Source organism: Taudactylus pleione, unplaced genomic scaffold, assembly GCF_031769625.1.
Source record: "Taudactylus pleione unplaced genomic scaffold, aTauple2 ptg001616l, whole genome shotgun sequence".
Lineage (NCBI taxonomy): Eukaryota > Metazoa > Chordata > Amphibia > Anura > Myobatrachidae > Taudactylus > Taudactylus pleione.
The window spans coordinates 49,093-67,125 of NW_028286013.1; the positions used below are offsets into that span (position 1 = coordinate 49,093).

General features: G+C 44.1%; 1 protein-coding gene across 1 annotated transcript in view; it reads right to left on the reverse strand.

Moving 5' to 3' along the window:
* Nucleotides 1-8,530: 8,530 nt before the first annotated feature.
* The window catches only part of LOC148442105 (uncharacterized), a 252,714-nt gene continuing 243,211 nt past the window's right edge, over nt 8,531-18,033 (reverse strand). The window contains exons 14-15 of the mRNA XM_088464229.1: nt 11,468-11,551; nt 8,531-11,299 (exon numbers count right to left, since the gene is read on the reverse strand). Of these exons, the coding sequence (XP_088320355.1) occupies nt 11,190-11,299; nt 11,468-11,551 (194 nt within the window). The 3' untranslated portion in view covers nt 8,531-11,189. The remainder of the gene's footprint in view (nt 11,300-11,467; nt 11,552-18,033) is intronic.

Here is an 18,033-nt window from a genome sequence, read left to right on the forward strand (position 1 = left end):
TACATACGCACGCGCACTGGGACAAGTTACCGGCATCAACAAGAAACCTCCGTCAACAGCATCAGCATGAAGACTCTAGATTGGAGTCTGTATGCACATTTATACCCTTACAGGGATAAGCAATACAATAGGCAAGTTTGGCATGATTCCATTGCTTCTCCGTCACGGTGCTTCTGTTACAGGACATTTAACAGGTCGATTCAAATGGACACAGATCAGCCTCCGACAGCCTTTTGTCTCCTTTTTCCTGCCGCATGCAAATCTAAGCTGCTAACATTACAAAGTACATTTTAGTGCTTTAACTCTCTACAGTCCATAAGTTGAGAACGCATGTTGCAATCTTCTCCCCCAATGACACCGGATAGCTGTTGAGACAGAGTAGATCAGTACAACACCAAACATGGTTAGCTTATCATGTACTAAACCTTAGATCTAAAATAGTCTTTATTTCACAACATTAGTAATAAATGAATAAACCTTGAATATTTCACTTTGAAGCTATGGAACCTTTTATGTGAGTGTGCAGTGTGTAAGTATGGGGTTTGGGAAAAGACGCTAGTTAGATTTATGTAGTGAGGACTTTATACTTGGGGCAGATGTGTACGCATGAAGCTAATAAACAGCGTTCGCATACAGGATATTATGCATTCGCTAAAGTGCGTATTTTTAATGTGTGTATGGGGTATGGTGAAATATGCGATCGCTAATAATTGCATCGCCATTGTATTACCCAAGGAACACTTCCACTAATGCGTCAGCCTTAATGATCATAACTTCATTGCTTTTTAAAGTTTGAGTGGCAGAAATTCAATAGGTTTTGTGAAATTTCAGATCATGTCTAAGAAGCCCTAATGGGACATGTGAAACCGTAAGGTTTTCTTGTCTATGGAATTTCATTGCTTTTTTAAAATGTATTGGGACACCAATGTGTTTTCCACAAAGATACAATCAATAGTCACCAAATCAAATTGGACTTGATAGTTCCAAATGGCTGGATACCACTGATATAGCACTAGAAAGAGGTACCGCTGGATCTTCCTTCTTGTAACACCATAAACATGGAGAAATATAAGGAGAGAGTAAAATAATAGTGCAGTATGCCCTGAAAACGATGGTTTTAATAACAGATGTACACTTACAGGAAATATATGAATAAAAAGCATGTAACAAATCCAATGAGTGACTGCGCCCAGCATCCACGTCAGTGTGTAGATATCAATCCCAGATGTAGCCAGGGAATAGTAAGTTCATCACTCCGGATGTGGCGATCCACTGTGATGAAATACACATAGACCGGTGACAGGTGCCGCAGTAAGTCCAAGAGGTGAGCCTCGGGGATACAACTTATTACTCAATACTTTAATAAAGGAACGATCATAATTTGTAGGGGCATAAATATCACATAAAGTGTAAAGAACACCAGAAAGCGTAATCTGAGGAATAACAAATCGGGCATTTAGGTCAGATATCTGCTTTTCAACTACAAATGGGAGCCCTTTCCGTATAAGAATAGCAACTCCACGCGCTTTAGAGGTATACGATGAAAAAGCTACAACCCGTTGTCGCAACACAGATAATTTCACATGTTCCAAATCTGTCAGGTGTGTTTCCTGTAAAAAAGATTTATCGGCTTTTTTCAAATTGAGATATGAAGTTATTTTGTGACATTTCACAGGGGAATTGGGGCCTGATTCAGACCCGCTTGCGAGCGCATAGCATAGCGCTCGCAAGCGGGTCGATGGTGGCCCAGTGCACACGTGCGGTGCACAAGCCCCGTAGCGAGTGAGAACTTCACTCGCTACGGGGCTCGCAACAAAATGGGGCAGCTGTCGATGTTGATCGACAGCTCGCCCCATTTTGTGGGCGGGTCGGGGCTCGCCCCTACCCGCGGATAGGGAGGTAGGGACTCGCCCCATTTTGTAGGCGGGTAGTGGACTTCCTGCTCTATTACAGCAGGATTTCCACTCGGCATTGAGAGTGCTGAGACTCTACCTTAGGGTCTCCTCGCAATGCCGATGGTCGTGATAATCGCAACCATCTCCAGCCCGCTCTCACAAGCTGTGGGTGGGCACCCACAGCTTAGCGAGTGGGCAGGAGAAAAAAATAAATAAAAATCCCGCCCTGATTCAGAGCGAGCACTAGCAAACAGCGAGCGCCTCTGAATCAGGCTCTTAATGCCTTGGACATTCCAAGAACACACTCTAATATTATTCAATATTTAGGGAGTTTAGAGAAAATAGCGCAGACATCCCACCCAAAAAAGCACACCATCGCATTGCTATAGAACAAAAAACATCGATTTTATTAGTTGTAACATCTCCCCAATCTTGGAAAAAAGATGAAAACAGAATAAAAAAAAGGAAAAGGAACCAGAGAAAAAAAAAGGAAAAAATGTAAATAAAACAGAAATAATCCACGGTATGAATACAGTTAGAGACATATGAGAACAAGGAAGAGCCGCGCCCCCCCGTAATAATGTTGATAAAAATATATAGAGCAGTGGTGTCAAACTCGGGCCCTTCAGCTGCAATGGAACTACACATCCCAGCATGCACTGTCAGAGTTTTGCTATTAGGACTTGCTAAAATTGTGGCAGGGCATGCTGGGATATATAGTCCCACAGCAGCTGGAGGGCCCGAGTTTGACACCACTGATATAGAGTATAAGAAAGAAATATATACATAGGCATATCAATATCAGATGTACAAATAATAATATGCCGGAATATTTCTAACATGAAAAGCACAAAAGTCTAAAGAGAAAAATCGGTTAGAATTAAACCAATTTTAAATATGCTGCAAAGTTCCAACAATGATATCCCAGGGCAGCAACATAAAAGTGCAATAATATAGAAACACCATCATCGGAAAACACACAACAGAATCAAAGTATTAATTGTATTAGAGCAAAGCAGTATCTGAGAGTCCAGTACAAGAATCTGACAATAAGCAGAAAATGATATTTAGTAGGTATATAAAGGAAATCTATCAGTCAGGATTAGCCATGCGCTCTTCCTCCTCCTCTTCCATGTATGCTCGGGCATCGGCGGGCACAGTAAAGTCTTTAAAATCTTTACCTTGCAAGATTCTGAGCTTAGCGAGATAAAGAAGAGCGAATTTCCTCTGTGTCTGGACAAGCTTTGAGCAGATAGGGTTCATCTCCTTGCAGGCCCTAGTGACTTCGGCCGATTAGTCTAGAAAAATGAGCAGGCGATGGTCATTCCACATGGATCCTGTCCATCTTACGAGCAGCAGACCAAAAAGTCATTTTATGAGGAGTTCAAGCAACAAAGTATCACTGTGCGTGGGCGTGAGGAATCGGAGAAAGATCCTAAACTGTGCACCCTTTCAACAGTAAAGTCAGGTATAACATCAGCAACTCCCAAAATCTGTGGTAGATCAGAGGGTAGGAATTTGATGAGGTCAGGGCCCCTCAGACTTTCTGGAAGGCCTACCTCACGCAAATTATTCGGGCGGGAATGATTTTCCAAGTCATCTACTTTGCCGATCAGCTGGTAGCTGGATTTTTGCATGGACGCTGCCTGTTGTTTCAATTCGAAGATATCTTGTTCATTCTCACTAATCTTCTGTTCGTTAGATACCGGTGGAATCAAGTTGGGATTTTACCTCTTTCAGAGCTGCCACAGACGTAGCAGACTGCTGTTGCATAATTGGGGCCATTGTATCCTTAATTGCTCTCACCATGTCTTCATAGACTAATGGAAATGCAGGGGAGCATCTGCTTGGGGCAGGGTGGAGAGTGGTGAGTTAGTGGTACTTAGAGGACGTCTGAGAAGGCTGAGAGGACATCACGACTAGCGATGAAGGCTCTGCAGGGATAGCAATATCTCCACGTTTACCCGATTTGTTTCTGAGGGTTTTTCATGGGGTAGGGGCGATTAGGAATTTCCCCATGTCCCGTATTGATAATTAGGAATGTACTATATAGATTATGAGCACCACTAGTAGCAGATGAGGTGTAATAAAGCAAAACAATAGTAGTTCCGATAAATAGGCAAGAAATAGTTCAGGATGGATACCCTTGCGCACAGAGTATGTGTTTGTGTAACTAAGGTAAGTGCTTCTGCCATGAGTGGGGATACTAGAAAATTGGGTTGTGTAGCGCTCAGACATATTGCTAAGTGGTATTGTTATAAATGATTGGGTGATGTGTAAAAGAAGAATGGACCCAAAATGTTGTAAGATACAGTAATAGTTTACTGGTCTCAATAGACAGCAGCAGTACACAGAATATTGGTTATGTACAGAGAGATGTAGCAATAATAGATGTGGGTTGGTTGGTATGATCAAATATTATAATGTGCACAATGACACAAGTGGGGCTATCTCGGACATGCAGGATGCAGCAAAACAAAACAAGTCAATGTGGCATGTCCAGTAACAATGGTAGTGTGGTAAAGTGGAAGGTGGTAGTGGGTATTATCAGTACCCGGAATGGTCTATTCCGGTATTCAGAGAGTCCAATACGTGGTTAAGCAGAGTGTAATTTCCACCTAGTGTTGCGGTCTTTTTAGAGTTAGGGGCAGCGTCCAGCTTACCTGTCTGGTCGTCCTGGTTATGCGTGGTCAGTGCCTGGATACCTGTGGATGTGTAGCAGAGAGACGTGGGCACGGGTGGCCTTGTGTGGTAACCGTGTGATGTTGATCTTGCACAATGGGGACCTTCAGGAGATGCTTCCTCCGGCAGTTGAAATGTAGCCTGACCGTGGTGTATCCATCCTTCTTGTCTGTAACATCCAGGTACATTCCTGGCACGGTGTGATGAGGCATGATTCCCCAATCCTGGGGTTTTGCGGGTTGATTCCTGCTGGGTGGTGCTCTGCGTTGATATCGGCTCAGACCGGTCGGTAGCACAGCCCGCTGTGGGTGTGGGTGTTCATGCTAGCTGTGGTATAGTGTAGTGTTTGGTATAGAAGATGTGGATGCAACTCCAACACGTTTCTGCCCAGTGCGGGCCTTCCTCAGGGAGTATGAGTGCATACTGGACATTGTCACATTGACTTGTTTTGTTTTGCTGCATCCTGCATGTCCGAGATAGCCCCACTTGTGTCATTGTGCACATTACAATATTTGTTCATACCAACCAACCCACCAGGGACGGTTCTAGGGTTTGGCTAACTGGGCCGTCGTCCGGAGCACCGATCCCTGGAGGGCGGCACTGAGTCAAAATATAAAAAAAAAGGTCTTTGTCTTTGTTTATTGGCGGGCAGTGCTGAGCCCTGCGCACTCAGCTCAGATGCTGCCCGGCTGTGCGCGGCACCTTGGTGTGACGTCAGAGGTCACGCAGCATCGCGCAGTGCAGCACAATGCAGCCTGTCTTCCTTCAGCCATGCCCGCAACAATCTTAAGTGAAGGAGGATGGAGCAGCATTGCTGAGGGGGCTAGTGTGGTGTCAGGCAGCCAGCCCTGGCCCCTGTGAAAATAAAAGCCTCTGACACAAAAATAAAAGTGCCAGGGCCAAACTATTCAGGAGGAGGGAAGGAGCCCTGCTGCACCCCCCCAGGAAAGGAGCCCTGCTGCACCCCCACCCCAGGAAAGGAGTCCTGCTGCACCACCACCCCAGGAAAGGAGCCTGCTGCACCCCCACCCCAGGAAAGGAGCCCTGCTGCACCACCACCCCAGGAAAGGAGCCCTGCTGCACCCCCACCCCAGGAAAGGAGCCCTGCTGCTGCATCACCACCCCAGGAAAGGAGCCCTGCTGCACCCCCACCCCAGGAAAGGAGCCCTGCTGCACCCCCACCCCTAGAAAGGAGCCCTGCTGCATCCCCACCCCAGGAAAGGAGCCCTGCTGCACCCCCACCCCAGGAAAGGAGCCCTGCTGCACCCCCACCCCAGGAAAGGAGCCCTGCTGCACCCCCCCAGGAAAGGAGCCCTGCTGCTGCATCACCAAGAAGCCTGCACCCCCACACAGTGCCTGCTGGAGCACCCCTTGCTGCCTGGTTGCTGGTTTGGAGGAGACTGGAGAGTTATACATGCGTTACTGGCCTAGGTGAGTTTCCTCTCTGAGGATGATGTACATTATATTTGCAAATTCATCATACGCCTGCTGTGCTGTGATATGGTGAAAAGGGTGGGCTGGGGACCTTTGCTGAAAGTAATTTATTCCTGTCGGAGGCTGGGGACAGGGTTGGCCATATATGTTAATATACTTCTGCTGCTGACTGTTGGGGCCCGGCCAGGGGCCATGAAAGATTTATTTTTTCCTGTGGGCCTGTGCTGGGCCATGAATAATGTTTATTTTATAGTACCTGTGGTGTTGGGGACCTCTGGCTGAGCCCTAACAATACAAAAATAAAAGTACATTCATGGCCCAGCAAAAGCCCAAAAGAAAAAAATATTTTACTTGACCAACTCAATGCCAGGGATCCCATGATTGAAAAAATGGCCCAGGATTGGCCTCCCTGTGGCGGCCATGACAGCAGGTCTTATCAGCTGCAGCTCATTATCCCCTACCCCACTGTGAAGGATACCACATTACACACGGGTCCTCGTACCCGTTACACCACATTACACACGGGTCCTCGTACCCGTTACACATTACACACGGATCCTCGTACCCGTTACACCACATTACACACGGGTCCTCGTACCCGTTACACCACATTACACACGGGTCCTCGTACCCGTTACACCACATTACACACGGGTCCTCGTACCCGTTACACCACATTACACACGGGTCCTCGTACCTGTTACACCACATTACACACGGGTCCTCGTACACACGAGTCCTCGTACCCATTACACCACATCATACACAGGTCCTCATACCCATTACACCACATTATACACAGGTCCTCGTACCCATTACACCACATTATACACAGGTCCTCGTACCCATTATACCACATTATACACGGGTCCTCGTACTCATTACACCACATTATACACGGGTCTTCGTACCCATTACACCACATTATACACGGGTCCTCGTACCCATTACACCACATTATACACGGGTCCTCGTACCCATTACACCACATTATACACGGGTCCTCGTACCCATTACACCACATTATACACGGGTCCTCGTACCCATTACACCACATTATACACGGGTCCTCGTACCCATTACACCACATTATACACAGGTCCTCGTACCCATTACACCACATTATACACAGGTCCTCGTACCCATTGCACCACATTATACACAGGTCCTCGTACCCATTACACCACATTATACACAGGTCCTTGTACCCATTACACCACATCATGGACTTTACTTACATTTGTAGTTTTTTTTCCCATGAATTATATTTATTGATTACTGACCATTATATTATTATGTATCACCTTCTCCCTCATTCCCCCCACACCCCACCTTTTCCTTTATACACAAGTTATAACTAAACACAGCAGTGAGGCAGAATTTTCTACATCAGAGTCATTTTATTGCAAGATTACAAGAATATAGTTTCCTTCTGTAGTAACACTTGGAATGTTATTTATTGAATATTTAATACTACAGATTACTATAATATTGTGTGAATGCGGCAAGAAAAGCAGATTATAAAATGAGCAGCTGCTGTATCCTGCAAACCTGGGGGCAGACACACAAGCAGCATATAATGTGGGTGGTGCTGGAAATCTGTAACTAAAAAGAGAATGGTAACAGCAGCACAGAGTATTTCAGTTAATGTAACTCCATTACAACTATGAGCAGACAAGACTGACATGGATACAGCTAGGTAACAGTACAGAGTAATGATGTGAGGCTCCCGGCATACTGGTGTAGTGACGCTGCGCTGTGCACCTGTATATAGATAACAGATCATACATCCAACGCTCAGAGATGTGCAGCATCCTGGCATTTTCCATCAGGTGGGGTCTGTACGTATTAGGAGCCATCCATGAGGAATAGCTGTCCTGGCTTTCTCTCTTTGGTATAATATGGTCCTTACATTAATGATGAGAGTAACATCCTGCACATAATAGTCCTGTAACGTCCAGTTACTCATACAGAGCAATTCCTGTTATTATTCATGGCTTGTGTACAATGTGTCATTTCTGTATTACTCATGTATTATAAGCTGCAGGATATGATACTCGCACAGTGCTGTCATTCCCTCCATGGCACACATACAATAGAGATGACATATTATCTAATACATATGTACTAACAAAATGCTGATATATACCATGATAGGAGGTAATAACAGGACAGGCCAGTGTATCCATGCAGGTGCCCATCAGAGAGCAAATCCCCAACACCAGAGCGGTGTCACAGTGACAGGAGACAGGAAAGAGGGGCACACGTGTAAGACAAAACCTTTCTTGTTTGGGTATGAGAAATGGACACTAAGACAGTCACAGTATAAAGGTACTAAGAGCAAAGTTAGGATAAAGCTAAAACACAAACAATAAAAAACTGCATAACAAGAACCTGAGAATACAAAGAGCTTGTGCAGCCCCAATATATATATATATATATATATATATATATACACACACATACATACATACACATACATACATACATACACACAGCGGGTAAATAAGTATTGCGCACATTAACATTTTTCTCAGGAAATATATCTGTAATGGGGCTATTGTAATGAAATTTTCACCAAATGTCAGCAACAACCCATGCAATCCACACATGCAAAGAAATCAAACCATAGATGTCCATAAATTAAGTTATGTGTAATAATATGAAATGACACAGGGAAAAAAGTATTGAACACATGAAGAAAGGGAGGTGCAAAAAGGCATGGAAAGCCAAGACACCAGCTGACATCTATCAGTAATTAGAAAGCAAACCTGCCTCTTGTCAGTGCAAATGAATATAAACTGGTTCAATCCCAACTGACCACCTATAAAAAGGTGTCTCATTATCAAGGTGTCACACAAGATATATCTCATTATGGGTAACCGCAAAGCACTCTCTGAAGACCTTTGCAAACTTATTGTTGCAAAACATAATGATGGCATTTGGTTAAAGAAGGATTTCTAAACTTCTGAATGTTCCATTGAGCACTGTTGGGGCCATAATCCGTAAGTGGAAAGAACATAAATTCACCATAAACACTGCCTTGATAAAGCAGCCTTCTGGCAAAACGTGCGTCGGCGTTTCCCAATTAGTCACCATTTACTATACAGTAATTTGACAGTATACCTTTGTCTATTGTTATAATAATCTGATTTAGAAGAGACAGTATATAGGATTGGGCTTAGAGCGAAAAAAATGACGTTTTGCGCAGTTGAGCCGGGATCATAAGAGAGGTCTGAACCTCCAAGATATATAAATAGATCCTGTGGACAGTACTAAAGAAAGTAACATATTGTCCACTAATAGTTACTGGGGAGACTGCCGACACTGAGTTACAGGAAATAAATCAGCAACGCGATAGATATATTGGTTGGATGTGAGAAAACATTTAGAAAGACAACAGACTGTCCCTTATTACATACTGTCCCTTATTACATACTGTCCATTATTACATACTGGGGACAGTGAGATACAAAGTTGTACATTCTGATAATATATCTGCAGTGTGACAGATCTTTTTATAGAAAACCACCTTATATCGTGCTCTCACTATAAACTGCAAAGGACCTATTATATTTATGTATACTCCAGCTACAATATCACATTACATAATTAGCTGTATAATACACTACGCTACCAGTGACATATATAAGTTTGATCACTGAGATAATTAAACAGCTATATACCGTATAGTATTTAGTAACAACGTTGATCTTATACATTGATAGTAAGATCAATAAACATTGGTAGATTATTATACTATATATGACTAGCAGTGACAGGGAATTCTAATCTATTTCTTATTATTTCACATTCTAACTACAAGCACGATCTATAATTATAACCAATATTTCACCTTTCCTTTTTTCTTGAACACATTTTTAATGATATAAATAAAGATGGATATATTTTAATACTTATTGACAGAAGAATAAACGGAATAACAATCCTTATAGTGCACCATATCATATACTCTACTTCTCTCTTTTTTGCTTCATATTATAACAAAGCTTGTATTGTCCTTTCTGTCACTACCAAATAATCTCCATCTCCTGACCCTGCACATTACTGGTGGTGTCACCACTGTGGGAGGTTCACAGTGCAGGACATACTGAGGACAATCTGTAAATGGCCATGGTGACAGATTAGTTATGTCCCTATATTACATCATGTGGTCTTGTTATTGCACAAATAGGCCAAAAACACAATACTAATCTAATACAGAGCTTCCCAAACTCCGCCATTACAGGCCAGGGTATAAGGATATCCATGCTTGAGTCCAAATGGTTAATAAAACTGACTGAGGCACTAAGTGACCTGTGCTCAAGCATGGATATCCTTAATACCCGGACTGTAATAGCGGAGTTTGGGAACGTCTGATCTGATAGAATAAGGAATATGAAAGCCATTACATGAGGAACCTGTTGGAGCCCTATGTTGGCGACATCTGTGTGGATATATAATAAAGTGTAATATATTAGTATATAGGGGCTGATTCAGCAGAGGACACAATGACGATAGTTACACAGTTAAAGCGAATGTTTGCCATCACGCCTGCGTATAAGTCACACTGCGCACACACAGCGATTACATTGCTATTACGGACGCACAGAGGAATACATCACTTAGTGAATGGCAGGGTGATAGCATTTGGGAGGAGGTAACACTGGGATGGACAGAAAACTGCAGGCGTGTCTATCCGTGTGATCGTCATGTCATGGGAGTGTATAAATTAATCGCTATGGCAGCTGCAGCATGAGACCTCTCTGCATGTCAGGAGAGCTGCAGTGTTTGTGGATGGTCAGACCTTATGTAAATGCTGTGTGACTGCTTGATGTGCGACAATGGTACCGATGAGAAGGCAGCAGTGGGCGTGGTTATGGCGGCTGTGCCTCGGCATTAGCATATATTAGCACCTGCAATCTGTAAGAGACTGCAGCTACATTGCTTCTGAAACAGGCCCATAGTGTGATGATGTAAATGTCATTTATCCTTCACTATGCAGGGACAGCAATCTAGACTAACATTGTATTTATGCTTCTTCTGATAATTCCCAAGTACTGCAAATACCGCTGCAATTTCTATATATATCTAGATGCTCATAAACATTGTTTTTCTCATGTGTGATGTCTCTGATGACTAAAAAGAGCAGATTTCTGTGTAAACCATTTCCCACACTCAAGAGCATGGAAATGGTTTCTCACCTGTGTGAATTCTCTGATGTTTCACAAGATTTGATTTTTGTGTAAAACATTTCCCACACTCAGAGCATGAAAAAGGCTTTTCACCTGTGTGACGTCTCTGATGTATAACAAGATATGATTTAAGTATAAAACATTTCCCACATTCAGAACATGGAAATAGATTCTTACCTGTGTGACGTCTCTGATGTGTAACAAGAGCTAATTTATGTTTAAAACATTTCCCACACTCAGAACATGGAAATGGTTTCTCACGTGTATGACTTCTCTGATGTGTAACAAGATTTGATTTCCATGTAAAACATTTCCCACACTCAGGACATGGAAATGGTTTCTCACCTGTGTGACATCTCTGATGTGTAACAAGATATGATTTACGTGCAAAATATTTCCCACACCCAGAACACAGAAAAGGCCTTTCAGCTTTGTGAACTCTCTTCTGATGTATAGAAAGACTGATCTGCTTGGTAAATCCTTTCCCACATTCAGAACATGACAATGGATTATCACCTGTGTGATCTGAGCTGGGATTATCAGGGGAACATTCCTCATGGTTAGAGGGAACAGATGATATATTTGCTTTATGAGATGCTGGATGCATAGTGGGGGTAATGGAGTTTTCTCCTGGAGAGTTCTGTGAGAAGTTATTATCGTCCAGGTCACAATCTAGAGATAATATGAGACGTCTCCCCAAGTTATTACTGCTGCTGTGTCCATCTGCTGGGAACAGAATAATTATATGGAATTAGCCTCTCTGCAGAACTATACCATACTGTGTAACTATAATAAGACGTGCCCGGCTGTACCCCTACATCTCATACTGTGTAACTATAATAAGACGTGCCCGGCTGTACCCCAACATCTCCTACTGTGTAACTATAATAAGATCTCCATCTCAGTATGTGTAACAGAGTGCAGGCATGGTCTATACATTATATCACACACAGGACATACTAGCTGTATCCTGCTGTGTCCTCACACTCTCCATATCTCCATCTCAGTATGTGTAACAGAGTGCAGGCATGGTCCATACATTATATCACACACAGGACATACTAGCTGCACCCTGCTATGTCCTCACACTTTCCGGATCTCCATCTCAGTATGCGTAACAAAGTGCAGGCATGGTCTATACCAGGGATTCCCAACCACTGTCCTCAAGGCAACTAACAGTCCAGGTTTTAAGGCTAGCCACACTTGAGCATAGGTGACCTAATTAGTACCTCAATTATTTTGATTTAACCATCTGTGCTTAAGTATGGATATCACTAAAACCAGGACCGTTAGTGTGCCTCGAGGACTGAGGTTGGGAATCACTGGACTATACATTATATCACACACAGGTCATACTAGCAGCACCCTGCTGTGTCCTCACACTCTCTGGATCTCCATCTCAGTGTGTGTAACAGAGTGTAGGCATGGTCTATACATTATATCACACACAAGTCAAACTAGCTGCATTCTACTGTTATCACCATCTCAGTATCTGAGATACACCAGAGAGTGTGGGGAGGAGACTGGTCAGATCTCTGGGCTGGTAACATACAGTGACATGATGTGAGGGGGATAGCAGGAGAATCATAAAGGCTGATGGCTCCCGTCTTCCACACTGGGCAGATACATTTACTTCATTAGTTTGTACTGACAGAGGAGAGTGTAAGAGGAGACTTGACAAGGAGAATGTGACTATTCTGTAATAAGTGATTATTACTCACCTGTACTGATATCTTTAGGGATTTTGTCCTCCTTACACTGCTGATCACCCCACGGCTTATTATCAGTGTAATACGTCTCTTTTTCTTCCTCTGTATCTTCTGCCTTCATATCAGTCACATATGTCTCTTCTTCTCCCTCTGTATCGTCTGCCTTCATATCAGTCACATATGTCTCTTCTTCTCCCTCTGTATCGTCTGCCTTCATATCAGTCACATATGTCTATTCTTCTCCCTCTATATCTTCTACCTTAATATTAGCCTGAGCTGCACCCTAAACAAAATTTTTTTTTTAAAATAATGTTTGATTGCATTGAGATTACACAGTATAATATCAGTGTATAAGACACACACAGCATCTCTACAGATCATATAGTGACAGTCACTTTGGTATATTGGTGAGACCCTAAACCCATCTACCTGATGCTCCTGTGGGGTCCTGTGATTCTCCTCTGTACAATCTTGTGAATAAAGAGGATGGGGACATCTCTCTGTGTTATTTCTGTTACTGGGTCCATCTGTAGGAGACACACAGTGACTGAGTACATTGTATATATGTGATTATTATATTATGTGTATATAGGGAGCCCCCATACCTAATCTCCCCTGTACAATAAATGGCAGTGTCCTCTTACCCAGTGATGTGAGGGGCCGGTGATTCTCCATCATCACGTCCTTGTACAGACCCCTGTGTTCCTCTATATACTCCCCCTTCTGCATGGAGACATAGACAGTGACATCCTGACACCTTATAGGAACCTGACACACACAATGATACAGTCATCACCCAGACACATCCCCTGGTGTTACTGTATAATGTCCCATTCCCTGCAGTCGCCTCTCCAGTCATCACCCAGGCACATCCCCTGGTGTTACTGTATAATGTCCCATTCCCAGCAGTCACCTCCCCAGTCATCACCCAGACACATTCCCTGGTGTTACTGTATATTGTCCCATTCCCAGCAGTCACCTCTCCAGTCATCACCCAGACACATCCCCTGGTGTTACTGTATAATGTCCCATTCCCAGCAGTCACCTCCCCAGTCATCACCCAGACACATTCCCTGGTGTTACTGTATATTGTCCCATTCCCAGCAGTCACCTCTCCAGTCATCACCCAGACACATCCCCTGGTGTTACTGTATAATGTCCCATTCCCAGCAATCACCTCTCCAGTCATCACCCAGACACATCCCCTGGTTTTACTGTATAATGTCCCATTCCCAGCAGTCACCTCTCCAGTCAGCAGCTGAATGATCTCATTGGCGAGTTCCAGGATCTTCTGGTCATTGTGTCTCTCATGTATCAGTGAGTGAGGTGGAGGCACCGTGATGGGACTCTGGTTCCTGCTCAGTCCTCCTGACACATGGAGTCGGCTGCTGGGTGTCTCATGCACATCGGATGTCTTCTTCACTACTGTATAACCCTGTGTATTGGGGGAAACATCAATGGAAAGGTCAGTTAAACTCCATTTAAATTACACTGTTTATTCAGGTGTTCATTTTACATAATATACAAGAAAACTATATTTACAAATACTTGTCCTGTAACAATATTCTATATACAGTAAAATGAGTATATAGTATATCCTGCAGCTCCGACATGTTTGGGTCAGTGTAAACCTCATACTTGTGCAATGTACTAAATCCAAACTCCAGCCAGGACTGTGGGACTGATACTATATCTGAGACCGGCTCCCTGCTGCTCGGTTATTACTATAGATATAAGTGATGTCACTGTGACACTCCCAGATCCCCTCACCTCCCAGTCACGTCCCTGTATTATTACTATAGATATAAGTGATGTCACTGTGACACTCCCAGATCCCCTCTCCTCCCCAGTCATGTCCCTGTATTATTACTATAGATATAAGTGATGTCACTGTGACGCTCCCAGATCCCCTCACCTCCCCAGTCATGTCCCTGTATTATTACTATAGATATAAGTGATGTCACTGTGACGCTCCCAGATCCCCTCACCTCCCCAGTCATGTCCATGTATTATTACTATAGATATAAGTGATGTCACTGTGACGCTCCCAGACCCTCTCACCTCCCCAGTCATGTCCCTGTATTATTACTATAGATATAAGTGATGTCACAGTGACGCTCCCAGATCCCCTCACCTCCCCAGTCATGTCCCTGTATTATTACTATAGATATAAGTGATGTCACTGTGACACTCCCAGATCCCCTCACCTCCCCAGTCATGTCCCTGTATTATTACTATAGATATAAGTGATGTCACTGTGACACCTCCAGATCCCCTCACCTCCCCAGTCATGTCCCTGTATTATTACTATAGATATAAGTGATGTCACTGTGACACCTCCAGATCCCCTCACCTCCCCAGTCATGTCCCTGTATTATTACTATAGATATAAGTGATGTCACTGTGACACCTCCAGATCCCCTCACCTCCCCAGTCATGTCCCTGTATTATTACTATAGATATGTGATGTCACTGTGACACCCCCAGATCCCCTCACCTCCCCAGTCATGTCCCTGTATTATTACTATAGATATAAGTGATGTCACTGTGACACTCCCAGATCCCCTCACCTCCCCAGTCATGTCCCTGTATTATTACTATAGATATACGTGATGTCAGTGTGACACCCCCAGATCCCCTCACCTCCCCAGTCATGTCCCTGTATTATTACTATAGATATAAGTGATGTCACAGTGACGCTCCCAGATCCCCTCACCTCCCCAGTCATGTCCCTGTATTATTACTATAGATATAAGTGATGTCACTGTGACACCTCCAGATCCCCTCACCTCCCCAGTCATGTCCCTGTATTATTACTATAGATATAAGTGATGTCACTGTGACACCTCCAGATCCCCTCACCTCCCCAGTCATGTCCCTGTATTATTACTATAGATATGTGATGTCACTGTGACACCCCCAGATCCCCTCACCTCCCCAGTCATGTCCCTGTATTATTACTATAGATATAAGTGATGTCACTGTGACACTCCCAGATCCCCTCACCTCCCCAGTCATGTCCCTGTATTATTACTATAGATATACGTGATGTCAGTGTGACACCCCCAGATCCCCTCACCTCCCCAGTCATGTCCCTGTATTATTACTATAGATATAAGTGATGTCACTGTGACGCTCCCAGACCCTCTCACCTCCCCAGTCATGTCCCTGTATTATTACTATAGATATAAGTGATGTCACTGTGACGCTGCCAGATCCCCTCACCTCCCCAGTCATGTCCCTGTATTATTACTATAGATATAAGTGATGTCACAGTGACGCTCCCAGATCCCCTCACCTCCCCAGTCATGTCCCTGTATTATTACTATAGATATAAGTGATGTCACTGTGACACTCCCAGATCCTCTCACCTCTCCAGCCATGTCCCTGTATTATTTATAGATATGTGATGTCACAGTGACACTCCCAGATCCCCTCACCTCCCCAGTCATGTCCCTGTATTATTACTATAGATATAAGTGATGTCACCGTGACACTCCCAGATTCTCTCACCTCCCCAGTCATGTCCCTGTATTATTACTATAGATTTAAGTGATGTCACTGTGACAGTCCCAGATCCCCTCACCTCCCCAGTCATGTCCCTGTATTATTACTATAGATATAAGTGATGTCACTGTGACACCCCCAGATCCCCTCACCTCCCCAGTCATGTCCCTGTATTATTACTATAGATATAAGTGATGTCACTGTGACACCCCAGACCCTCTCACCTCCCCAGTCAGAAGATAGATGATCTCCAGAGTGAGATGTAAGATCCTCTCAGACCTGTGACTCCCGTCCTTGTCCATCCTCAATGAATCAGTGAGAATACAGAATGTGTGAGGTGTAATAAAGACTTTGGTTCCTCACAGCAGGACTATCTAGGAATAAATATAATAAATATCACAGGGAACACATGTAACAAAGTCAGACATGTAACACTGAGTGACCAGTAAGTCTCCCCTTTCCCCCCAGCCATAGAGCCCTGGTCAGTGTCTGTCAGAGGTTCCTGTGACCCAGCCCCATAAGGCTCCTCAGAGGCCGTCACACAACGCTGTACTGTATAAGGTTACACCAATGCTCCTCTCCTGGCCGGGGGTCTTATTCCTCCCAGACACAGATTTGGTGCAATTTGCTCCACGTGAATCTTTAACAAACACATGAATTAGGGATGTTGGGAATTTTCACTTTTGTTTTACATTTATTCCAGATACGGAGAGAATCTGTGACTATACTGAGGTCATACAGATAACAGGGGTGTGAGGGGGGAGTACACAGGAGAGCAGAAGGGGTGCAGATATGGGGAGAGAGTCTGTGACTATACTGAGGTCATACAGGTAACAGGGGTGTGAGGGGAGAGTACATAGGAGAGCAGAAGGGGTGCAGATATGGGGAGAGGGGAAGTAACGTAGGAATACAGAGCGCACAACAGGGGGTGTAACAGCTGTACAGAGGTGTCAGTAACACAGGGGAGGGGGAAGGGAACAGAAGAGGTTAGTAACTCAGGGATAGGACAGCAGGCAGCCCAGGGGACACACAAAGGGTTACACAATACAGAATCCCATCAGTCACTCTGCACAAATGATGAAATGACAAATGACCGCACCTCAGATGTATGTTACATGTGTGACCAGCCTGCCGGCCGTGTGTGTGCAGCGTAGGGTGGGGTGAGACATGTCCTGGGGGATAATCAGTGACACTCTGAGGATCTGGGGACTGTCACAGCCACTGGCTGTCTCTGAGAGAGTCTCTATTGCTCAGGATAACAAGACGTCCTGACAGACAGTCTCAGCTCAGGGAGTGCAGCACTTTGTTACATGTCCTGTCTGTGTCCTTCTCACACATCCTTCCCCAGCTCCTGTTATGTATCATCTGGTATATACAGTACATACATGTTATACCTATTATGTGTTATTCCTCGACCACTCATTATTACTCTGCAGTTGCTGCTATAACAGGACACTACAGGCTGCTCCCTCTGTATAATAATAACAGGACACTACAGACTGCTCCCCCTGTATAACTACTAACAGGAATCCACAAGCTGCTCCCACTGTACAGTATTGCACCACATGCTGCTCTCCCTGTTTTGTAAGACAGTGCACGCTGCTCCCCCTG